The following is a 25,881-nucleotide window of genomic DNA, read 5'->3' on the forward strand; positions in this document are numbered from 1 at the left end:
TTTGAATTCTCGAAAACGAAGGGAGAACGAAAGAAAGAGGGGAAAAAAAAAAGGAGAGGCGCGTTACGACGTCCGAGACGAAACATCAGACGCGAGGCGCTCAGCATCGCTGCGCGATGCAATCTAATCGCGCGTACGGCGAAATCGGTGCGTGGTCTCGGTACGGCCGACACGGCCGAAAGATCTGACGTAGTGCACCTAACCAGCGTGGCCGGCGAGTGGGGGCGAGCACAACACGGCGCGGAGGGGAACGATCGCGGCACTCTGACGCAGAACCGCCTGGCACTGTGTGTGCGGCACACAGCCGATGGTGGGGAGTGCACATAAACCGAGCATAACCCAGGCATAAACTTCCCCCGGCGGGTGGACTTGCGTTTCCCCCCCCACCAAAAAGCTCGTCACTACTACGATCGAAGCTCAACGCCAGCAGACACGATCACGTATACACCGACACACGTGACCGCGTCAGCCTTCTCGCATCAAACTCGAAGCCAGACGACATTGGGGCCAAGACAGCAGTCGCAAGTCTCACGCAGCGTGCAGCCAGTTTGCAGACCGACACCGTAGCGAACGGACGTGTGTTTCTCTCTTACGCGGAATCACACATCGGCTCTATCTCGACTCGAGTTAATAACTCGGACGATCGGCGAAAAACGGAGCTGACACGAGCCCGCCCTGTCACCTGCTCGCCGACTGTTCAAGTTCATCGTGTTCACTGCTGAGGAAGATCGCGTTGGATCTCGCGTCTTTGGATACCGAGTCCGCGCTTTCACACGCGAACAAAACACTCAGCTCAGTGCTTCTCGTTGGTTTCTCGACGTGTGCCTCCGTTCTATTCTCTCCATCGGCGAGAAAGAAGGAAACTGTACGATTTGAGGAGAGATATACGTATCGGAGTTTACCGCATCGTGGACACGATTCTTCTTTTTTTTTTTTTTTTTTTTGTTTGTTTTTTTCAATTCTTTCGAACACTCCGCATCTCCGTTTTGTGTGACACGACACTCTCGAGGGACTCGCTTGGATTTACCCGTGGAAGAGGGGAAACGTCGAAGGATTTTGATCGCCGGCCGCGACAACAGGCGTTATTATGACGGTGGCTCTCGTTACGTTGGTTCGACGAACGGGATACCTCACGCTCGGCCAGTGACTGCCTCCGTGTCTCGCGGACAAACTGTACACAACCGTTTCAAATCGACGAGTGCGCCGCACCGTCTCTGTTTTCATCAATTGAGAGACGAGGCAAAGTGGATCGCTGTTCCGTCGTTCGATCGTGCTCGACAGAATCTTTCAAAATTGGTGAGTACTCGCAAATGCAACGTTTACGAGACCTTGGTCGCGAGTTTCGATCGAGAACGATTCCTCGAGGAATCGCCGCCGTTTGTTCTTGTCCCCTCGAAAAAACCGGAAACAAATACTCGCGACTATGCGCGGAGTGGCCTTGTAATAATTTGTAGAGCGTTATCTGCTGGTAACTTGTCACGCGGCAAGGACTTTGAACTAAAGCCCCCAAGTCGAAAGCAACTATCGCGGGTACGTGCTCGGATCGAGCTACGACCGGCCGATTTCCCGCCGGACTTTGAGAACACGAAGCTTCGCCCTTCGAATTACGCGCATACCACCGAGCGATAAAAATCCTGCCGAGTCGAAAGTGAACTTTCGACGGGTTACGTCAGACGGACATGTACTTGTGCACGCTCGGCGAATCGATCGGAGATCGCGATCGTCGATATTCGTGAAACGACCCTGAACGCCCCGGGGACTCTGACCTTCGATCGACGCAACGTCGTACGTTGCAGTTCGCGGGCGCGTTAAACTCGCGCGCGCGCTCATTGTTTTCGTTCCAATCGATTCGGCGTATCTTATCGCGTTATCAGCCGAGCCTGAATCACCGAATCGTCGTTTCTCGAACATCGGTCACATTTTATTCAACGAGAGCAACAGAGACAGAGAAAGAAAGAGAGAGAGAGAGAGAGAGAGAGAAAGAATCACGCGTTTGGTCTGCTCCAAAATCAGAGGACGAGAGAATATGAAAAATATCGTCTTGTTGTGACGGGTTGGGGAACGTTTCGATCGGCGAGGCAACGAACGGCGAGCGGAGTGAGGAAACGCCGCGCTTACGAAAGTCTCGTGCAACGCGTGAGCAACGCGGCAGTTGCGTCATTCGTGACGAAGCGAAGAAGACTCTGATCCTTATCTGTGGGGGAACACGGTAACCTACGGGGACGGTATCACGTCGTTTTCCAAATCGAATCACTGACAGGATCACGCGTCCTGAAAGGACACTCCAGTTTAAAACGCGCGACACGTTTCCCGACAGCCAAATCGAAATGGAAGGAATTTAAGGCGAGACGAAGTTGCCGTTTCTCGTGAGTTTTTCTATTTTTCTTTTTTCGTTCGTTGCTTCGAAGACTGCTCGATCGATCGCGATCCTCGCTCGAAACGGGAACTGTTCGGCCGAGCCCCCCTTCTTGTTCGTGTTTCGCGCTCTGTATATCCCACCATCCTCTCGATCGATCCCACTACTACTCTCCTCTTGTTGCCACTGCCACCGCCGCCGCCGCCACCTTCTCTCTATCGCGGCCGAAGTGGGCCACGGCCTAATTTGCAGAACTCTCAACCTCGTCGTAGCGTAAAGCGTGTGTGCAATAAGCTTCACGGACTTGAAGCGAAGGGCACGCACGTGTACCAAGATACACGTTGGCTGGCTTCTGCGAATACGAAAACGAGCGACAAAAGGGCGACAATCGACAACGAAATGTTCGCTCGTTTGTCGAAAATTCTCCGCGTTCACGTAGGTTCTCTGAAATCTAGGACCGGAATAATTACGCCGCGAAATCCGAAAATTACAGTCGCGAACGATTTGTAATTTTCGGTGCTGCGCGCGGTTGTCGGTGAGCATCGGTAATGCAGGTTAGCAATGTTATCGCGGTGACAAACAGTGATAAAACGGGGATTACCTCAAAATAGAAATTGCAAAATACGATCGACTAGGTAAACGTGCGTTTGGACACGTAAACGGAGGTAAAATCGAGTCGATTGCGACCTTTGTTGCAACCGATCGCGCGATTATCGATTGCAAATCAAAAGCGTGCCCGTTGCATCCTGTTTTTACACATACACGGCGTTATCGATGTTGGCAAACGTCACCGGCGATATTAGCAACGTCGAATTATCTACCAATGATTTATCTGTCCGCCATTGTCATCGGCACTTCGTGTTCGTTTATCGCGTATCAGCTCGCAAGGTGACGCAATCGGACAGAATCCAGAGGTCATTACCATCTATAGGTATATATACGGGCGATTCGGTTCTTCGTCCTTCCAACCTCTTTTTACCGCGTGAAATTTCCAAAGTTGCGCAACATGACGCGACGATATCGAGTGATATCGAAACTCGAAGTCCAAGTTCGTGGCGGGAGGGGGTGGGGAGTAAAGAACCTGATGGATTCGCATTGTACGCGGCTCGTTATCTCGAGCGGCCGATCTAGATTGTTTGGTGTCACATCAATCCGGATTAGCGGTATCTACGGTTCGCGGAAATGCATGACGCGAGGGTATTATATTCGCGTACAAAGAGGCGCGCGAACGCAGTACCACGGTATGCATAGCCGGCGACGAATCGTCAAATACTATCCTCCCGTCGATACGGTTTCTTCGGTGTACGTGTAGAACACGATACATCGACTTTCGCGTGTGTCGAGTACTCGCCGTCTCAGATATTGTGCATTGCGTCATCGTTCATCGATCACATCGAGTTTGAAAAGAAGACAAGAAAAAAACATTTTATCATATCACGTGCACCGTGATAACCGCTTCTGAGTTTTTGTATCCGATTTAACAGGCAGGTAATGGCACTTCATATTCACCTGTGGAACACGTCGTGAAAACCGCGAATCAAGGATCGATCGACGCGCAAAATATGAAACGTTCTCGCGTGTTAATCTTGGCGTTTGTCTAGAATCGGTACATACCACGTAATATTATACTCTTACGGTTTTCAACCTTAATCACTGATTAATTTCACACGATCTCGGCACAGTTCGCGCAACGTTACGAAAAAATCGAAAAACGCGTTCACCGATGCCCGTACAAGGGGAAAAATCGCAGCAAGAGATGGTTGGAACGGCCGCGATCGAGCCGTGGTTGACCGATCGGCGTGATCGAGCCCGCGATTTATCAATCATATTAAGAAATATCAAGCTCCGTTGTTCCCGATGACCTTTTCGCGTTTCTATTATGCAACGAAGGTGAACGGTCTAGCATAACACGGCGTGCACGTGTAGGAGTCACGTGGCGGGAGAGCACAGCAGCGGCAATAGATAGAAAAGGCACGCGCGCGCGCGCGATCTTGCACGCGAATTGCTCGAGCATTTCTATGCTTGCTGCAGTGCAGTTGCATCACGCACCGCGTGTTATTTCTTAAGCCGGTCTCGCATTGTTTATCAGACGAAACGCCCACTCGACCCATTCTCCTATCGCCTCGACCAGTTCCCCAGTCGAGATCGATCTCTCGGCAAGAGATGGGGCACCCCCATGGTGGTGTTTTATCGTCGACGATCCGCGGAAAATTTACGACGTGCACGGAAATCTCTACCAACGAGTATAGTCGTCTCGTTCGTCGTTGGTATCCGTTCCACGTGTTCCGTTACGTAACAACGCGCTGGCTGCGTTCGGTAGGGAAAACGTATATTCGCGGACGAGGCAACACGTTACCTCAGGTCACGTGTCGACGGCCGAGAAACGCGACCGACAGATCGCCGATGGCTCACGTGGAACGCGCGCGAATTCAGATAAGCCTGGCAATTACGACAGATGACAAGAACTAATTGCGCATTGCGCTTTGTCGTTTCTTTTTTTTTCCTTTTTTTTTTTTTGCGCGCTGTCTATTTTTATCGTTATCGCCAATTCCCTGGACGAGATAACGAGGAGAACCGTCGTGGTTTTGCACGTGTGTCACGAAACTAATCGGGATAGTTGGGCAGATCCAAGATTGGAACGTGTCGTCGAAAGCGAAGTGGAAACAACAATCGGCGAAGTAAGACCGTACTAGGCGGTCCAATTAAGTGATTTCATCCTATAAGTCGAGATGATTTCACGAGAAGGAGAAATGCCCAATTCCTCCCTGTCGCGCGCTGGGATACGCGTTACGTAAGTTCGAAGCGGAGTCTGGTTCAGGAACAAAACGAGTCGACTCATTGAATCGATCAATCGTCTAACGACAACTCCAACTTTCAGTTCGTTGCACGTTTATCTGACTATTGTACAATTTCTCAGACTTGTGTTACGTCACGTTGCATACGCTAACGTCCTGAGATTTCAAGATCACCGTACGGTAGTACCTACACTTCGCCCTCCCCACCCTCCACCCGCCCACCCACCCACCCACCTTCTCCCCGTGTCACGTACGTGAAACGCTGCTGCGTAACCGTTTCGTTTAACTGTACTCGACTACAAAAATCGAACAGGATACGCAAAATAACGTATCGAGGCGTGAACAACGAGTGAAACGACAAAGATAGATGAAGAAAGAAAGAAAGAGAGAGAAAGCGAGAGAGAAGACAGGGTGTCGATGCGTGTCGCGCGCGTTCCCCCGTATTTCTTTGTTTTTCAGTTGGCGGTCGCGTTATCGCGGACCAATTGCATAATGAGCGGGAAACGAAATCGGAGACCGGTTCGAAATGCCTGTGTCGGTCCGATAACGGTATCAACGGTCGGCTGTTACGTGAGCGGCTGACCGCAATCGTAACACGCATGGCCGAGCCGTATCGAGTGGCTGGCATTGTGCACGTGCCTTTATGTACTGTACTTAAAGTTCGACGTACTCCGAGAACTATTTCAGGCCCGCGCGCGTTTCTATCCTCGCATTTTTGGAACGCTCGCTCTCCTCCTCCGTATCGTGCCTCCCCCTCTGTGTGCCTCTCTGTGTGTGTGTTTCTTGTTTAAATACCACCCAGCCCCTCTCCTAGCCCCGTTAAAAATGCCTCGCGAAAAAGAAATTCTCGCGAAACCATCCTTCTCAAACGAGCAACAACAACAAGCCGCGTAACACCTCGCGCGTGCGTGCCAATTGCTCGCGTAAATATCTCAAACACGGATTCCAGCAGAATCGTCCGAAATTGAGACTTTCTTCAGTACGTTGTCGTGTGTAACAGTACGAGCAGATTCTCGCCGGTCGATGGACTGGCGCTACGACTGAATGAACCGACATCAAACACGCCTCTGGCTCGTGCGTTACGTAACTGTCCTGTACATGGGGCGAACCGTGTCCGCGGCTGTAAATCGGCTGGTAAATCTGTCACGATCAAGAAAAAAACGCTTTTGATGGCAGGCGGAGGAATGACGTTCACGAGAAACGTGGCAGTCGACACACATCGCTGTCGTTGAACGCGAAGAATTTGATAACTCGCGTGTCCAGTTTCAGGGTAATGGGACGGATAACGGTCGTGTCCTTAAGACACGTTGATAAGAGAGGTGGGCAACGGATCGTGGCGGGGGAGGGAGAGGGGGAGGGGACTTGAAAATCCAAGAACGAACGAGAAAGAAAGGTGAGGACGGTGCGAGGAGTAGGAAGGACGAAGTTATAGCTTCAGCATATGATACATTACGCGTCGTCACTGCGATACTAGGAACAGCGTGCCTCGTTCGTTACATAACTGTGCGTCATACGGCCGAGTTGAGACAATTTGGAACAAGCAGAAGAAAAGGCCGCGGTCACGCGGGAATAATACACGTACATCGCCGAAGATTTTACACATCACCCTTTGTAAACCTTTTGCACGCTGCTCGAGTGTATCTCTCAACGGTTCGTTGATTATGCAATACAGAGAACGATCTTGTAAGCATCAACGCGCTAATGTTAATGACAGTAAAGTGACGGCCAAAGTAATGACGAATAAACGTCGTCGTTAACACCGTGTCTATTATTTCAAGTCTTTCATTAAACGTATGTTTTTGCTGATTCACGTGGGCCAGGCCGTGTTCGTTTTTGGCGAAAAAGTAATCCGCATAAGAAAGGGAGGGGGAGAGAGAAATATGGCACGAATAAATTTCTACGAAGAGCCAAGGGGCGATCGTTCGTATCCGTTCATTGCAGTGCTCTCCTCGGTGTTCCTCGAAAAGCTGGCGTCGAAAGAAAAACAAATGCCTGGTTAACGTCGTGTCAACGGATTCGTCCTCGTCACCGCGGAATTTACTGTTCGATCGTGCGTGATTATTAACGTGATCGAGCACGCCAACGCCGTATAAGCATCCCAGGGGAGTCGCGCGATCCAATTGGATCGATTTAAATTTTCTCCTTCCCCGTTCCTCTCTACGAAAGATATTCCACGCGGTGTAAAAATCAATGTATCAACGATCGAGGATATCGGTTTGTGCAATCGTCGAATACGAGCGAGTTCAATGAACGGAGCGTGTGAAAACCGAGGGGGGGGAGGGGGGAAGAACAACGAGAATAATAATTGGAATAATAGGAAAAAAATTCAGAGAAGTGGAATCGACATTTCCTCGCGTTTGATACGAATCCCGAGAGAAACAGCAAACGTCAACAGCGTGTGCACTTGCTCGGAAAAACCGAGACCGATGTTCGACAGCCACGTGCGCCGTCCGCCATCATTGCGTAACTATTGTGACGATTCTACACGTGCACGCGTGACAACGAAACTCGTGTCTCCCAACGCGCATGATCTTTCCTCCACTTCGGTGGAATTAGTCAGATAGTCTTGCGATTGTCGCGTAACCAGCTTTCCTGGCCAGAACCGCAAGTTCGATAATTTTGCAAACTCGCCTGACGAGATCGTTCTCGTGTTTTCCTCGTGTAGAGGATCTATAAACAGCTAATTGATAAACGACTTGATCATGTTAGTTGCCCGACGTCGATTTCTTTTTTCTTCTCTATTTATAACGTTATCAGTGGTTAGTTAGTGCACAGTTAGTGTATCTGGTGGAACTGGACTTAATCTTCAGTGACTAATAAAAACACGACGCGCTGCCTTCGCGATATTTCGCCCATGCTCATCGATTAAACATAAGATGTTTGCAAATCAGGGGGAAATAAGCAGGGAATTATGTAACCGTGTCGTTGTATCACTCATCGCGGCTGTTCGACCGAGTCATCGTGCGTTATTAATAGCGCTATAAATAGCGCATACTGCGTGTTCAGAAATTTTTCCGATAATCTTGAGATCTCGCTTAAATCGAATTCACAGTGAATTCTTTTTTCCTGGTTTCGTAAATATTTCCTCGTAAAGAGACTGGCGTTTATGCACACATATCATTGTACCAGTATTTCTATGTACGTATGCTCGCGTTTATATATATTGTTGTCATTTAAATTGCGTCACTACTTACTGGCCTGAGCGTCACGTTGCGCAACCAAACTACAGTCAGTTGATGTCTCGATTTGTACGCGAAATGTACGCAGATCGATCGTTAAATTGCGATTCGTTCAATTTAGAAAACGTGCTGCAAATTTCGACGTGTCATTTTCACGTCGTGCGACACACGACTGGTTAACGCGTGTTCGACGATGCTTCGAAACTTGGCGCGACGCGCGCAACACGTGCGCATCGTTCCAGTCACGTGGTACGTTCGTCGCGTCTGCGTATCGATTCTCGATTCGCCGGTTCCGATCTTTTAGGAGGCTATATCGTGACATTTAGCACATGTGAAAAGCGCACGCCAATTATATAGCGTCGCCAACAGGAATCTCTGCGGATGGTGGTAGAACTAACGTCGTATAGGTCAACGTTGCTTCGTCGCTTTGTGAGCGTCCCAATAACAATGTTATTGTTCCGTGGAAAACGTGATTGCCGGGAAAAACGTGAGCTCGAAGAGAGGGGGAGTAACAGTTCAACGCAACTCAGCCAGATCAATTTCAACGCTTGCTCAATGCTACGTAATTATTTCGCGTGTGCGTGACGCGCGCCAAGGGTTTCGCTATTATTATCTCCATGGAGAAATATTGACCCCGAGGACAGAACGGAAAGCTGCTCGCACGATCCTAAGTCTATCGATACGATCGCCGCGGCTCTAAGACGCGTTTGCGCAACTGCGAATGCTAATTTCGCTAATATCATCTTTATCGATCGTTCGAAAAGAGAATTATCCGGATCGCGGCTCGTTCGATTATTTTACGTTCGTTTACGGAATAGAGGCCCCGTGCGTCTATTACGGCTCTAACGAATCGTTCATCAGCGTTTACGAGGGAGTCGTAAAAGTTTTAGGGCAGCCAGCACGCCGCGCGTGTCCGTTACTCCCGATAAATTTTCCAACTTTCACGGGAAAGGGGCGACAACCTCGGCTCTCGGAGCTACGTTCCTGGTATATGCGCGCACGTGCGCTCTCTCGTCTGTATCTCCATGTACACGACCGCGTCGCGCGTGTGTACACGGACGCTTTTCGGGCTCCCGTTAGTGCATGCTAATATATACATAAAGAAACATGTAATGGCTAAATATGACTCACCGAGAACGTATAGCCGCGAGTCGTCGATCCGAGCCGAATGATTCGGTTCCTCGAACCACTTCCACAGCCAAACTGTATGGTCGATCTGAAAAGGAAAAGTAATTGAAAAATCAGACACATTTTCATTGGAAAGTTACATAATGGAAACATTCGATCGCGGAATTGAACGATATGAAAAAGACACGTCAAGCGGAAGCGCGCGCGGGCTCGGTTTCAAAACAACGCGGCAACGCGCTCCGTGCGCTCGTGTTTTACGTAGACGGGAAATTCGGTGATTCGATTCGGTGAGAGCTATTTGTAATCGCTTCGAGAAATTGCACGTACAACGAGAGGGAACGGGGCACGTAGGTTGACACGCGTCGTGCCTATACGCGTTTCGTCACAGGAAATTTCGCGTGGGCGGTGTTTTCTACTCTAGCGAAAATCATCGAATCGATAGGGCTAAGTACGACGACGTGAGTCACGCGAGCACCCGTCTATACGTGTAAGTTCGCGAGCGAAATTCCAGGTGATTGCTCAATTTCGTGCGGGCTTCGTGTCACGGTTAGTACACCTCTTGGCGTTGCAACGAAAATTAAGAACCTATTCACCGGGTCTCGACACACTTCCCTCGTCGTTTTACAGGAGCAGCGCCAAGATTTCAATTATTATACTTTATCACGCGCCGAGTGCCGTATTTTATTTTATTTTTCTTTTTTCATTTCGTTTCAAATCACGTACCGACTCGCGTTAATCGCGAATGGAAAAATCAAACGATACGTTTCTTTATCGCGAATTCAACAAGGATATATTGTATTCTTCGATAACGCTATTCTTATTAAAGAACGGGGGACTTGAATGCAAAGTTACGCATCACTATGCTATTCTAGGCTGAGTCACTCATCAGGATTCGTGGAAGGAATCGTCGCGAGTATACTTCGCGGTTCGCGATTGAATCAGCGATTATTAATTTTTGGCAGAATCATTTCCTGTTTTTTCCTGTTACGTCTGTGAATAGTACCCGGTTACTGTTAACATCTCGATAGTGGGAAATAACATCACGTCGCACCGCGTTCTATTACGAACGCTGGGAACGGAGGTAGCTGAGATTTCGAGAAATATTCGCATTCGGATTTTCAAGGAATTCCGCCACGAATGAGCGGAACAGGAATTTAATGGCACGAGCTCCGACAATAATAAGAAAATCATTACGAAGATATAAATAAGAATCCCGCTAACGGGGATGTTTAAGTAAAACGAAGTTGAACTGCAAAGTTGTCGATGCGAAAATGTAACGCGATACGCGCGAACCATAGACGACCGACTTACGCGTGACCGCTATAATTGCATGGAAGTCTGCAACGCGTTTTCCAGTAGAAACCGCGTTTGTCACCGCCCTCTGGCGGGGAGCGTGAAAAGATTGTCCACAAATGGTAAGCGCGAAACTTCCAATTACCTTACCCCCTGCCGTTACTAGCCAGTGCGTTTCCCAGAAGCATCGAGCGAGTCAGTTTCTAACTAATCGTAAACGCGATGTGCTCGACGAAGAGATAATTTAAGGTGTAAGTATGTACGCGTACTCGTAATCGATAAATTGAAGGATACGCGGCAGCCCCGACTGACTGTAAAACAGTTACCGTGCGAGGTCATGGAGGCACGTTTCTCATGGAGGCCAGAAGTATGTGATTAGAAGAGATTCATGTACATATTTATCGGGGATAGTAAAGGGGCTTCCGCGATATAAGCGGCTGACATTCACTTCTAACAAGCGTGCATAGCACGTGGATGAAGGAAACGCACGCGTACACGATGCAACGAGACCCTTACGTAACTTTCTGCCCGCGTGCTTCGACGGTTAATTCACAAGCTTGCCGTTTCGGTTTCTCTCTTACTCTTTTCCGAGCTCGCGGTCGCGCCATTTCCCCCCCCCCCCCCCCTCTACCGTCTCGTTTCAAGTTCGATACCCTAGCCTACTCGAGACGCGTATTTCGCTTCCTATTGAGGTTAAACCAATATAACGTATTAATAAAAACCCTTTAAGAGATTAATCATACAGAGGGAGAGATATGTACGTCTATATTGATGCATCTGCGAAGCTAAGACTTTGTATACCTTATATGCTTTCGACATGAGTTGTGAAGCTCATTATACCTTACATGTCATTATTTCTTTATGAGATGCCAATCGTCCTTAACTGATCATAAAAGAGTTTAGAAAAACAAAGAAAGCGTGATAATTGAAAAATGACACGTACCTATTCGCTTGCACCTAGTCATGGTTGACAGAGGAAATGTATGCTTGTTCTATGTTTCTATATTCCACGCAATAAACACGCACACGGTAAATTGAACTTCACTCGCGGTACTTCCCGTACGCGAAATATAAATATCTCGAACGATTGGGTACATCTTTTCCGACTCTTTTTCTCGGAGAATCACCGTACCACGACCACCGTTAGAAATTGCCCGAAAAGAACTGACGCTTCTTCGATTATCGAAATTTTTCCTGCGTGATGCGTTCAAATTTCGACTATCGAAGCTGCGCGCGCAGATTGCAGGTACGCGTACACCGGACGCCATGACCGCGAAATTTCAAACCCTTTCTTTTGAAAACAAACTAATTCGTCAATACCGAACATAAATATTTAAACTCAACGAACATTTATATTCGCTAATATATGCAAATATTCGAAATTTATATTATATGTAAGTATTCGTAATAAATTCGTAGAAATAGAATCTAACCCTACTTCACGTCGAATGACATCCGATGCGCGTTCTCGAGAGGCATAATAATTCGAGGAAGGGAATTTATGTTGTATTTCCGTTTAACTAGCACGTTGTCTAATCCAAACATAGTTTTCGTATACAGATGCTGAAGGTTGAGTAAATAAGTGTTTCCACGATTCAATCCGTAAACGGCCGATAGCATTGCAGCACGTGGCACGGTTTCGCACGGGTACACGTGCTTCCTTACATAACTACAACTTGAATTAAATAGTCACGCGTTTTTCAGCGACAAACAGGCGCGACACGATAACGACATGAGCGTTTTAACGAGCGCATATAAAAACATATTAATTTCAATTACCCCGAAGCATATGCCGAATTGTGTTTAAACATGTGTAATTGTGTGAATTGTTTGTTAATGTGCAAAGATTGCAAATGATCAACGATTGGATAGATTCGATTGCTGTTTGTAGGTCGTGGATTATCACGGAAGCCACAGTTTTATTTTCCTCCGAACGAAGATTACGACAAAGTTACTAAATCAAATGTTATCGGTCTCCGGACGTTTATCACGCCCAATTAACACATTACGCGAGAATCGCGTAATACTCGAGCACATGATGATCTGCGGAAATGATCACATGCATGCTTACATAATCGAGCCCAGGGCGAAGCTCAAGTACATACATGTCATCATTACATCATGAACGTTCCAGTATCATAAATTGTTGCAAGAATTTCGTCACTTATTACGACAGTATCATCATATTCAACAGTATCATCTGCAAATTTAGAAAAAAAAAAGAAATCATATACGTACGTAAATCGTAAATATGAAATCGACATACAGATACACGATTGCGATGTTAAATAAAAGTTAAATCAAAGTATATTCGCGCGAGCGCCGAAATTTTGGAAATTAGTTTCAAATTATTGAAACTTGAGATTGTACTTTCAATAATTTGAAGCTAATTTCCCAAAAGGGAGGGACAAGTTTGTGTGGAATCACTGGCAACGTCGTCGAGTTCACTGACATCTTCGACCTTGGGTAACAGCCCGACCTTACCCAAGGCTATTTTGCGACTTGCGCACGGCATTGCGGCCGGACCGGTATTGTTGGCAGTACGAGCACGTCCTTCGATCTTTCGGAATTCTTCACCTTTGGCCGGTCCGTGCTACTCTTTCGTATAACGGTCATGAAACTCTACGGAGACGGATTTACTCTCCCTGTTGTTGAGCATGATCTCCTGTCGCCACGCCCACGCCTGCTCGATAAAACGATCGTCCTCGAGGGCCCGAAATACACAGGGCGTATCTGCTGCACACCGCTGGCAATCGTTGTATAAACGATTTAACACGCTCACCAGGCGTTAAGGCAATGATCTTCGACACACGCTCACCGAATACAAATGGATTCTTGATGTACACAGAGTGTACACCTTGAACGTACACTTAATGGCGCGTGACTATGCTACTTGGCAACCGTTCTCTAACCTTCAGAATTTTTTTTTTTTTTTCATGCTATTTGCTTCTGTAGATAAGAAGCAGTAGAGATCAGAACTGCAACACTCTAGATCTACTTTGTAATAGATTGAGATCGTTCGAGTTGGTCAGTAATCGAGCTAACTATATTTTTATTTAAATTAACTGATACAACGCTAATTAGCCCGAGCGAGAACAAGTCACGTTGGCTATACGTTCAGACCCAGCCGCGTGATATAGGTGATTAGCTAAATGAATGAACAATCGTTCCAGGAAATTATTATCGAAGCACTTTGTTTCTAGTTGTATCAACTGTGACGATCGATTTTCATAAGTGTGCGTCATCGAATTAGCCAGGATGGTTTGATTACAGTTCTAACGTGGATTCTGTTATAGTTATTACTCGCTGTGTCACGAGAAAGGAATGATTACATTGAGTCACGTCGCGGATCGCGGTCGATCGAATCGAAGAAGTTCCTCCGGAAAGGTAGGCGGCGATCGGTATGGGTCGTAATCTGAAACACCGTGTGTAATCAACGATCAACGGCAGAGAAAGAAAAAAAAGAACGACGGCATAGGAGGTCAACTATCGATAGAAATCTCTCGAGATTGTTTTCCTTCTTCCTGATTCCGTATCGCGCGACCTTCTTTCGTAATGTTCCGTCACTCGACTGTTGCGTGACAGTACCGCACAAGGACTACATTTCGTACGTGGTTAGGATTGCAAATGCGTTACCCAGGCCACTTTGCGCTTTGCGTCACTCTGGATTGATAAACGTTCCAGTGGAAAACTGGAAGGACCTTGTGTCCAAAAGAGTAGAACGCGTTCGCGGCTGCAACTTATTTACCATTTTCGGAACATTTCCGTTCCACGAGTGATGAAAAAAAAAAAGTCAAATATGAGAAGCGCTGAATCACGAAACAATCATTAAATACACTCGCATTCTGATCTATCCACATTTTACGTGTCTAGGCTGTCATGCCACTAAGCTACCGTTCTTCGTCATCGCGATCGTTTGGCACGTAGCGCTACTTTCATCACCGCCGTTAATAAACTCGTTCCGTGTGTTGACTCGAGAATCGTTCTCCTTGCTATTTGACACTTTAACCACCGACGTAATATATGATCTTATTAATTCCGCGAGATTAGCTCGCGCGCGTTCCACATCAAATTGCATTCACATTGTTGCAAACACGCAACGGTAGTCCTGCACCGGTTTTTGCCAGTCTACTCGGCTAATTTCCATTTGTTTTTCCATTTGCAGATGTACTAAGAAGACAAATTATGGTGGCAGAAATTGTCGCCCGTCAGAGTGGATCGCCTATCAATGGTGAGACCGCGTGTTTGAACAGCAACATGCCGGCCACCCACACAATGGCGCACGCCGGTCACGGTGCTCACGGTGGCCACGACGCCCATGGACCGTTGCCACCATTGACCCATCCGGCGCACCACGGTGCCCCGCTGACTTTGCAGCAGCAACAGCAACACCAGCATCAGCCTCAACATCAGCCGCCGCCGCCGCAGCAGCAACCGCCGCAACATCACCACCACCATCAGCCGCAGCAGCAACAGACGCAGCAGCAGCAACAGCAGCAGCAGCAGCAACAGCATCACCATCACGACGCTCAACAGGTGACACACCCAGAAAATTTCCCCCCGAACTTCGACATCAGAAAAGAGCTATTTTCTCAGCGCAAGCAACGGGAGTTCATTCCGGACAACAAGAAGGACGACAGCTACTGGGACCGCAGGAGACGCAACAACGAGGCAGCCAAACGGTCGCGAGAGAAAAGGCGTTTCAACGACATGGTGCTCGAGCAACGAGTCATGGAGTTGAGCAAGGAGAACCACATCCTGAAGGCGCAACTCGAGGCGATTAGGGATAAGTTCGGTATATGCGGCGAGTCCGTAATCAGCACGGAACACGTGCTTGCGGCCCTACCCGCTGACCCGCCTATCGTGAAAAGGGCGAAACTCCCACCCTCGGCGGCTCTCCTCTACGCAAGAACACCGAGTCCTGTGCACACCTCGGTGATCCACCAGCCAGTCAGTGGTGCACGATCGCCCAGGTCGCCGGCGCAGCTGTACGTCGCCGAAACGACCTCGTATCCTGAGGCGGAAAGCTTCCAGTATCCTTATCCTCATCCGGCGATGCATCTCGACACGACGAGCGCCCTGAACTTATCTCGTGGTCGACGCGCTCAGTCACCGTTTGAACTGTCATCCGGAAGCGGTGACGAAGGGCCGCAGTTGGTGGTCAGCTCGCAAAATCCAGCGGCTAACAACAGTCTTCCTCACAAGCTGAGGCACAAGTCGCGCATCGGCGACAAAGACGCGGCCAGCGCGCTACTCGCGCTTCAGGGTATCAAGCAAGAGCCTGGACCAAGGGCGTCACCGCCGTGGGACAACGAAGGTTCCAGCGACGAGCGTGACTCGGGCATTTCCCTGGGTGCCGAATGGACAGGCCCGAGCGTGTCCACCGTTCCTGAGAGCGAGAGGGAAGTGAAATCCAGGTTGGATCGTCTCGCATCGGAAGTTGCCTCCCTGCAGTCGATACTACGCATCGGCAAGCCGACGGAGACCAATCTGGTTACGGGACACTCGTTGTCAACGAACGCCAGTATCAACGGCCCGTGAAAAGAGACCATCCACCCCTTGTCTTGGCTTTTTCGGAACTTCTACTCTTCAACACTTTACTCCTCGAGCTGTATCAGGTTAAACGCGACGGTGATCAACGCGACGATTTCTCACCGTGGCGCATCGTGTACGGGGCAGGCAAGAAATAGAAAGACCCCTCGATGGCTGATCACGCGCGCGAACGTTCCAACGATTGTGACGATGGTTGTTAGTTGGTAGAAGGAAATAGCTGTCGGGTGATCGTCGCTTGATTTCGTTCTTTCGTAATAAATTGGCAAAGAGTGAGAGCGAAGGCTGGTTACGAACAGAGGGACGTGTACGTTTGAGTAGAAACGGGACTACGACCGACTTTGCAGTATTGGATCCGCGCATATTGTACTCTGGTATCGACCAACGAAACGCGCGAAACAAATCACACACGGTTTTTTCAGACAACGGCTAGAGAGATCGACTAGATGAAACGTGTAGAAAGATGAACTGCTTTGATTCGGGAGACGAAGGTTATTTGATTTTAGTCGATCGAGTGCGAGAATCGGTCGAATCGGGTGCGTCTTTTTCTGTTTCTTTTCTTTTCTTTTCTTCTTTTGTTCTTGGGGTGCCCCGTTTGCCAAAATGGGACTCCTTTCAAATGTCCCGCGGTCATCGTAACGATGAGTTAGACGATAAGAAAGATGCGACATCATCTCTAGGTTGTAAGTAATTTATACTGTAAGACTTTCTTAGGCTACTTTCGTTTAATTATTATTATCATTGTTGTCGCTAGTGAACTCATTTGCTGATTCGAAAGGTCATGCAGCGGCTAATCCGGCCGAGCGTTTGTTTGCTGCTGAACTCGAGCAACGATTCGAATAACTTGGAGACTCGATATTCGATTCGTATCGTCCTTAACGGGCGAAAGAAACGATCTCGTTAATTCGAAGACCTTCAGACTCGTTTATTTATTCTCGTCGAATGAAAATTCAAATTACATTATATACATATATACATGTACATAAAGTGAAGAGTGGTAAAATGAAAAAGAAATCACAATAACAAATGACTTTGAAGATCTTCCGATTGGGCGAGAGTCGCGTCAATTTTTCTCTTGATAAAAACGAAACAACAAATTTATTTTCCGATTGATAATTGGTCGCGCAACCGGCTATCTCACTACCGCCACAGTCATCCTTAACGATTTAACTCTCCTTATGTCGTTATCGAGCGAAAGCAATAACACCCATGTATTATCGATTCGCGATCTCTTCTCTCTTTCCCAAGAATCGTTCATCACGTTCGTGCCGATCCATGTTTGCGCGGCGCAACATTGGCACGAATCCGCGGCAGATTCCTAGGAGCGAGGCAAAGTGTTTATTAGTGTTCGAACGCGTGGCTTCGATTCCAGGTTTATTTGCCTATCCGACGATTCTTCTGTCGTCCTCGTCCAACGTCTCGCAACGAACGCGTTACTTAATGCCCTCTCCTTGAGACTCAACCTTGCCACTCGATCCGCAAATAACGCCAGTTCCCAATTCGTGCAAGTCAATTGCGCCTCGGAAACATTGATCGTTTTTCTTTTTTCTTTTTTTTCCGAAACATTACAGACAGCCTTTTTCATTTATCGATCACGTTCACCTCATTGTCAATGTTCTTCTCGCGTCTCCTCTAAAATCATTTCACATTTTCTTCTTTCTTTAGCCTTTTTTTTTTTTTTTTATATACGTTTGTTATTAGCGATTAACGTGACCAGACGTGTATATATGTACGTATAAACGTGAAAGAGAGTGCGTGTGTGTACGTTTCGGATGTTTGCTGTTCGCTGGTGCTTCGTGCAATCGTTAGGAGCAACCGGCACGAGAAACGAGAAGTCGAGCAGGAAACGGGAGGGGCCGACTAGCCTTTCTTTCTTATATTTTTTCTTCTCTCTAATCATCGGGAGCGAATGATGGAGCATACCGGGATTCGTCGGGTACCGGGAACTGCGCGGTATCCAAAGTATTAAGCGAGCCTATAAGTGTTACATAATGTATACATAGTGCACATACCTAAGGAATATACATATATACATATACGTATATACATATATATATATATTTTTTTTCAAATTAACGTATTTTTCGATATCGTGAGAGTATAAGACGAACGATCTGTGTGTGTGTGTGTGTGTGTGTGTCTGTTTATTCGCGCGCATGCACGCGTGCGCAACGCTTTTGGCGTCGTAGACGATGAAAGGGCAGGAACACGATTCTTTATTTGATCGATTACCGCACCGAGGAAATCGAATTTCGCCAGAAAGGAGAGAAAGCTGTTGAGAGCGCGCGCTAATTGAAGGGATTTCTCTTTTCGAAATTTCTGGTAAACTGGCCGGAAGCGTCGACCGAACGCGCGCCTTCGATCGCTCTGCGATTCGACGACAAAGACGATAACGATCGAAAACCAAAGCGACGGATTGCCTCGATTGATCGCGGCCGATTCTTTGTCACGAATGTTTTTTTTTATTAATATTTATTGAAGTGGGGAAGGTTAATCTCGAATCGTTCGAAATGCGCGTTCGTTCGACGCCTCCCGCGCCACAGTACGACGATAAGTCACGGCAACATTAATCTGAAGCTATTATATATTTGTAAAACATTATTTATTATTAATCGTTCGTACGCGAAACCACGTAAGAATCAGTGTTTCGACTAGAAAAAGGCAAACCTTAGTATTAACGGATCACGATACGTAATTTTTACTTAAATACTGGTTCTTTTTTCTTTTACGTGGTTTCGTATATATATCGCGGGAAACAACTGCGCCAACGATAAATCAATCGAGACGAATGAACGATATAGCGTGTTATTTAAATATTGGACGCGGCGATCGCACTACTTTCTGTGGCGTTCACAATGTCGGAGAAATTATCATGGATTGGAGGCTCAGAATGACAATAGCTCCGATTATAATTCGAACACATCTCTGAGCAGATCGAAATCAATGTTTACGGATCTGCGGCATACGCGTGTTTCTTAAGATTTTTAAGACACATCACAAGACTGTATTAATCGTGATCGGCGTTATTCGTGGAAGGATCTCGTATCTATTTCCCTTCATCCTCCCCACGTTTCTATACGCCTTCCCTTTTTCCCTTACTTTTCCCTTTTTCACTTGTTTGTATTTTTTACGTTATTTTCCTCGCGTGAATTTTCTATATTTTATACGGCATGTTTGTACGATTATTGTTGATAATTTTCTGCGAAAAATCGCCGACAACGATGTTCAATGAATATTAGTTTTTCTTTTCTTCCTTTTTTTTGTTTTTTTTTTTTTTTTTTTACTGCCGCCATTCAAACGTTTCGCAGTTTTGCTCAGAGTGAAAGAGAGTCATTATGAAAATCACACGTCGAGTAGTGAGACCGAAGTGTGTACGATTTTAATATATCTCTTTTATTACTTGTCGGGCGAGCGTGCTCATTTATATCGTATCAATGTAAATATAATTTCTTTTTCTCTTCTTCTCTTTTTTTTCTGTTTCTTCTTAATTCACTACTACGCAAACTTGGAACACACAAGTACCAACGGCTCGATAGTCACACACGATGTATACCGTTCTGCAGTTGATCTACTGTAACATACCACGAGTGCCTATAATAACGAAGCTGTACGTTCTATCCCGCAGCCCTCTGTGAAATTGCAAATTTTTCAACAGCTCGACGTGGAAAGCACGTTTATTGAGAGAAAGAAAAAGAGACGAAACAATATTTCAAGAAAGAGAGGAACCCGTGTACTTTGTAAATATCGAATGTGTTAATTCGCGATCGGTCACGTTAGTGATTGCAGAGAGGATGCCACGCGAATCATGCGTTCACAAATGTGGTGATCGTCGCAAGGTCGTTCTTACTCGCAAATTCCAAATAATCTTTTATCTCACGATTACTTGCCCACGAGAATGTTACCTTCGAATACGGCGACCATGAATCGATATATTTGTACATAATTGCACCTTTCTTATCTTTTTTTTTTTTCTTCTTTTGCCAAAAAGCACGCTACTCGTGCCGATGAAACTATGGCGCAAATATCGAAGGCGTTAACGAGCATCGGCCGGAGAAGGAACTAATAACAATTTTATTAAACTACCGTTATCTCCTCTTGTACACTTGCACCCTTGAAATAGCTTCTTTGAGGACGTTTCGAATACAGTTCCTATACAGTATGGTAAAGCGACTTAGAGACACGGTCGGCCGTTGTCCACGATTAAACATGATTCCAAGACGAGTTTTGATCCTTCTTTCTCCGGCTGTACGGAGATATAAGTATTTAGATCTAAGGGACATATCCACAGCGTGTAGTGTACTTGTATATGAATACCGAAATAAATATTTTCAATGTTTTTGACAATACTCGTGACTTTTCTCTTCGTCATCGTTCCTAATCCTCTCACTAAAACAGCAATTTAAGACGAGTATAATTCATGGCGCGAAATAAAGAACAGTGTATCTATGAAACCATATATTTCATATATGAAACAATAAATGTAGAGATAAAATATACTCAAAATATACTCAAAAAAGTACATGATAGATTCATAGTATCTATGAATATAACATAACGATAAAAACCACACATTAATATGAAAAAAATACATCATAAAGTTAATTTGTACAATTGTAAAGCATAACTTCTAAATCATGCAGAGATAAATTTTAAATAACAAAAGGATAAAAATTGTAGCCAGCACTGCTGACTGCTACAAATTTACGATTGTCTACAAGACATTTACGTAAGAAAGTAAAAGAAGTACCACAAAGTACGAATAGTTCGGCGCTGTCGATTCTGCGTAGATAAATGTTGTAAAGAGTGATACAACCCACGCTGCATTTTGTTTCAACAATCGTATAATTACATTACACGCTTGTTGTCGTCCTGAAATTGGGCGCCCCCGACGATTCCAAAACTTTTTAATTAGCATTTCAATAGATCCGGCAACAGCTTCATTATTATCATTTCAATTCAATTATGAAGATTATTTTCGTTTTTTACACTTGGTTCTACCGCGACGTCTGCGCGATGAGTTTGGACGAGTGTCAGTCTTCTTTGACGATCTATAAATAATTCCTTAATCAAACGATCCATCACATTAATTGAAATTGTAATAAAATTCCTTACCTATGAACTCTGTTCACTGACACGGAAGTGTGTTTCTTTAAGGTCAAGTGTTGTTGGACCAATTCCGCTAATTTGCCTTGTTGAGCAAGCATCGAAAGGAAAGTACAGATAAACTCGTCGTAGTTATGCGTTCTACGACAATCGTCAATCTGAAACGAAGAACAAAATGGTCTTATACTATCTCTGTGTTCAACTTTAATATAAATAAGTATTCCGAAGTATATTTACCTTGTACTTGTTTCTTTTGTCGTTTTCATCTTTCAAGCTAGTCTCGCAGATACTAATTTCGTGTTCTAAATTCTTCAACAATGCTAGAAGATCTTTGGGTGCAAACGTATGAGGTTCGAATAATTCCGGATATTTCGAACATAATTTTGGATCGATTTTTTCGACTTTCTTCTCTTCGGTAACGGTGTCCCCGTTACTAGTCTTTACTCTGGCGTGAGGTATTCTAACTTCTCCCGACAAACAAACTTTCTTATGTAAGTGTCCGCTGTCGGACACTAATCTTTTCCCATTTATATTAATGTTCCCAAGAGAACGACCTACTTATGGACATAGATTTTATGTATTGCTATCATTCGGTATAAGAAGTTCTCTTTCTACACTAAGAAAACATAAAGAAACAATAGGCTATACACGTACTTAAACCAGCTTCGTTCTTTTCATCCCCGGACACTCTAATTACGACGAACTTTTTGAAATCTTTCGTCGATGTTGGACTGCTTTGCCCAGAATTCCATCCCCATGCTACAAACCAAGAAATTTATTTGTTACAAAAGAACCGTATTCCATCACTGATCGCGATCGTAAAACAGGAAACATTGCGAAAATGTTCAGGAAGGATAGGTCAAATAACTGTACCTCAAAGGTGTCAAAGCAGACGAAATACGGGGGAATGTGCGAAAGTCACATAATACCAGCAACCGAACTACAAGAATTTTAGTCTGCCATATAACAGCACGCGCGACGCTACAACGAAATGAAACAGCTAATTTTTGTTTTCTGTTCCATTCTGATTACGATCGAATCATCCAAGTGTCCGGAATCAAGGAAACCTCATTCTACTAGTTGCACTATATTTTATAATTGCGTGAATTTGCCCGGTGGCGGTTACGTTTGGGTACCCAGTAAATGTACCGAAGGCCTGGTAAGATCATTATTGTGCTAACATAGTTAGCAGACACGTGGCTATGATTTTCAGAAATTTAGAACATATTTCTATTGTTAGATATTCCAACCGTACTTAAGAATATGTGTTCTTCCTGGTGATTCTTGGGAATGCGACACGCTATCGACAGAATCGTCTATTATAACGAACAAATACGATGTTCCTGAATTGATCAATCCAAATGAAACTAGTTACATGGGATTAACGGAAGATCCATGGAATCTTTCCGAATTTGTTGATTCATCATATACTACTGACAACATTCCTGATTATCAGGAAACGGCGACACCATATCCTTTGATTGAAATTGCAGAAACAATGGAACATAAGTATAATTTAAACGCTTCTGAAATTATTAAAGATAATGATTATCTGCAAACGCAAAGTGATAATAAAAAATACTATTCAATGTTGAATCAATTAATACACCATCTATTGCTTTACAAAAAAATTACTATTCCATTGGAATTTTTAGCATCATCATCATTATCCACATCTCCTGGCCTTGTTACAAATTTACCATTAGCCAATTATCTTGTACAGAACTACATTCAACAAAACAATAATTTACAAAATACCATTATAACCGATGTGAAATTACAAAATACCTCTGAAAATAATGTAAAAGATGATATTATTGAACCAGTATCAAATAAAAATTCAAAAAACTCCTCGGTATTTGATAACATGGGAGATAAAAACAATATAATTCTAATTACCGATCATGTTGGAAACAGACAGTACTTGACTATTGAAAGGTATAAATCATTGGGTTATCGACTGGATTCACAATATATTCAACTTATTCCATGTATAAAAAGTACTCGGATGCCAAATATTACTGATTGTACTAGGTATTATATATGCGAACCTGTAATAGCTTCTGTAATAGAATATTCATGTCCATTGTTCACAGCATTTAACAGATTTGCAAGAACATGTGATGCAGAAAGTTATAATAAGTGTATAGAAAACAAAAATAATGCAAACGCAAATTCACTCGGAAGTATAGACAATATATTTGAAACAAATGTGTCAAATGAAAATATATGTATGGAACATGGAAAAACGAAAGATCCTACATCTGAATCGCGTTACTATATTTGTCATTCTTCTCCAGATAATTCACAAATCAAATCCATAAGAATGACATGTCCAAATGGTTTAATATTTTGTCAAGTTAAGAAAGTTTGTACAACAAAACGTCTTTGCAACAAACTAATATAAAATCGCCTTTTACTTACCTTGTGTTGGAGAATTAAATGCAGATCCAATTTCGGAAGATGTGTCAGTACTAGACGAGCTATGTGCTGGTGAAGTTTGAATTCTAAGAGGAGTAGCATAATCTAGTGCACACATTACTACTTTCTCCATACCACTGAAACATTTATATACAATATTATATCATTTCGCTTGAAAAATAAAATGAAGTTAAATACGAATGTTATCTAATTACTAACTTTACCTACTTTGATTCCGTCTTTCCAGAAGTTATACTCGAAGCTGGTTCCTCGGTATCTGTGGTAGAATCACTGTTTCTTTCAACTGTAATAGCTGGTACTGATGAAGATTCATCAATTTCTGATTTGCTAGACAAGACATTTTCCTCCTCAGTTTTGGTTTTCTTTTCAGAGGACTTATCTGATTTCTCCGAATCATTTGAATTTTTCTCTGTTCCATCTTGATGACTTAGTTTAACAAGTTGTTGCAATGCCTCTAACACTATTTGTCTATTAGTTTTTAACATAGTTAATTTATGTGATATAGCAAGTCTTCGATCAGGAACAACAGCCATTAAATTAAATCTTATATCTTGCAATTGCTCTCCTGTTGCCATCCCTAAACGATCTGTTATTACTCTTCTAAATTGTTCAGTCCACTCTTCGTGTTCTTTCCACGGACCATGATCCATAGGGTATGGTTTCAAACCATCCAATTCAAATAGTCTGCCATTAATTGGTACATAACTAACAAAATGAAAGGCTTCTCCAGTAAACCTACCAGTTGAAACTCCAGTATTTTTATCTTGTCGTCTTTTGGCTTGAGGCATTGCATGAGAATTATGAGCGCAAGCCAGTTCAGGTGTATTACCAATTGCCCATCCTTTATTTTCTGGACACATACCAGATGTATGCATTTTCAATCTGGATAAAGTTGTTCCCAGATGAATATTTGGACAATTAAGTAATACAGAGAGCAGCGCATGTGTTGCGCAACTGTTGGGCACAACCTACAAAATAATAGGTTAGTCAGAAACAAATTCTCGAATGTGAATATTGTATGTGTATGCAAAATATGTGCAAAGTATATGTATGAAAGTTATTGTACCTGTTGTGCAAAAAATATATTGTTAACAATTTCCTCATCTTTCACAAAACTTTCATCTTGTTCGACAACTTTACGTCTAGATCTCCTTTCCTCTATCCAACGGAACAGGAATATAAAACCATACACTGGACCCTCCAATGATTTTTGCAAATCGTATATTTCTTCTACTTGTACGCCTTTTACTCCAAAATCCTCCAGTAGCAACGTAAATAGACCTAACAATATAAAATACTTATCAATATAAATATGTTTTCTAACAATATAAATATGTTATTACCTAACAATATAAATAGGTTTTCTAACCTAAATGTCTAACGAAATAGCAAAAATATGTTTTCATTAATTGTGATAAAGTTAAAATACATTATACATATATTGACTGTATACAAATATAACAAAATGATGAAATGATATTTCAACCAAAATTATATTGTACATACAATTTTATATTTATATCATGAATTACAGTACCACGTCAAAACAAACTACTGTAATCTGATAATGCATACACGCAAATAATATAATGTTAATAGTTATTAAAACTAACATACTGACATACTGTTGTGGCTATTATTTTATACCTGGGTCACTTTCCAATTCTAGCCAACCTTCCGTTAATCGATTTATATCTACTGGCATTCTGTGTTGAGTTTCAAGTTCTACATTTAAAATAAAGGTAACATCCTTCTAGAAATTTTATTGCGCTGTGATAGTTAAAGGCGCCATATTACATCAAAACATATATCATGTGACCTAATCACGTGGTAAAATACAGCTTAAAAAAAATAATTAAAAAAGTATCAAAGCAATTTCCAATTATTTTTATTTTTATTTCTTTCTATTTGTTATACATTGAACAATCATTCCATGGAAACCTATTCTTATTTAATAAAAAAAAGTAACTGTTACTATCTTAGTTTAAAAAAGTCTTATATCAAAACTCATAAAATAAATATAAAGTTTAACAAT

The 25,881-nt window shown here is 44.1% G+C and overlaps 2 protein-coding genes across 10 annotated transcripts; one reads left to right on the forward strand and one right to left on the reverse strand.

Moving 5' to 3' along the window:
• Nucleotides 1-404: 404 nt before the first annotated feature.
• On the forward strand, nt 405-20,647 carry LOC122529529 (putative mediator of RNA polymerase II transcription subunit 12). 5 transcript variants are annotated; one of them, XM_043655749.1, is made up of 3 exons: nt 10,152-10,873; nt 14,917-15,287; nt 15,348-20,647. In XM_043655749.1, the coding sequence occupies exons 1-3, from the start codon at nt 10,789-10,791 to the stop codon at nt 16,290-16,292; spliced, it is 1,401 nt and encodes a 466-aa protein (XP_043511684.1). In that variant the 5' UTR covers nt 10,152-10,788; the 3' UTR covers nt 16,293-20,647. The 5 variants fall into 5 exon arrangements, with proteins under 5 accessions (XP_043511685.1, XP_043511686.1, XP_043511687.1 ...); XM_043655750.1 differs by lacking the exon at nt 10,152-10,873 and adding an exon at nt 405-1,296 and having other exon boundaries at nt 14,917-20,647; XM_043655751.1 differs by lacking the exon at nt 10,152-10,873 and adding an exon at nt 3,521-3,844 and having other exon boundaries at nt 14,917-20,647.
• On the reverse strand, nt 19,777-25,671 carry LOC122529527 (ubiquitin carboxyl-terminal hydrolase calypso). Of its 5 annotated transcripts, none has more exons than XM_043655744.1 (8): nt 25,494-25,671; nt 24,913-25,127; nt 24,054-24,814; nt 23,829-23,962; nt 22,059-22,163; nt 21,642-21,958; nt 21,414-21,562; nt 19,777-21,349 (listed from the first exon to the last, which is right to left on the reverse strand). In XM_043655744.1, exons 1-8 carry the CDS (start codon nt 25,549-25,551, stop codon nt 21,271-21,273), a joined length of 1,818 nt encoding a protein of 605 aa, XP_043511679.1. In that variant the 5' UTR covers nt 25,552-25,671; the 3' UTR covers nt 19,777-21,270. The 5 variants fall into 5 exon arrangements, with proteins under 5 accessions (XP_043511679.1, XP_043511678.1, XP_043511682.1 ...); XM_043655743.1 differs by having other exon boundaries at nt 21,642-21,961; XM_043655747.1 differs by having other exon boundaries at nt 21,642-21,961; nt 25,472-25,588.
• Nucleotides 25,672-25,881: the final 210 nt, after the last annotated feature.

The sequence above is a fragment of the Frieseomelitta varia genome, unplaced genomic scaffold (genome assembly GCF_011392965.1).
Source record: "Frieseomelitta varia isolate USP_RPSP 00005682 unplaced genomic scaffold, Fvar_1.2 scaffold_291, whole genome shotgun sequence".
Classification (NCBI taxonomy): Eukaryota; Metazoa; Arthropoda; class Insecta; order Hymenoptera; family Apidae; genus Frieseomelitta; species Frieseomelitta varia.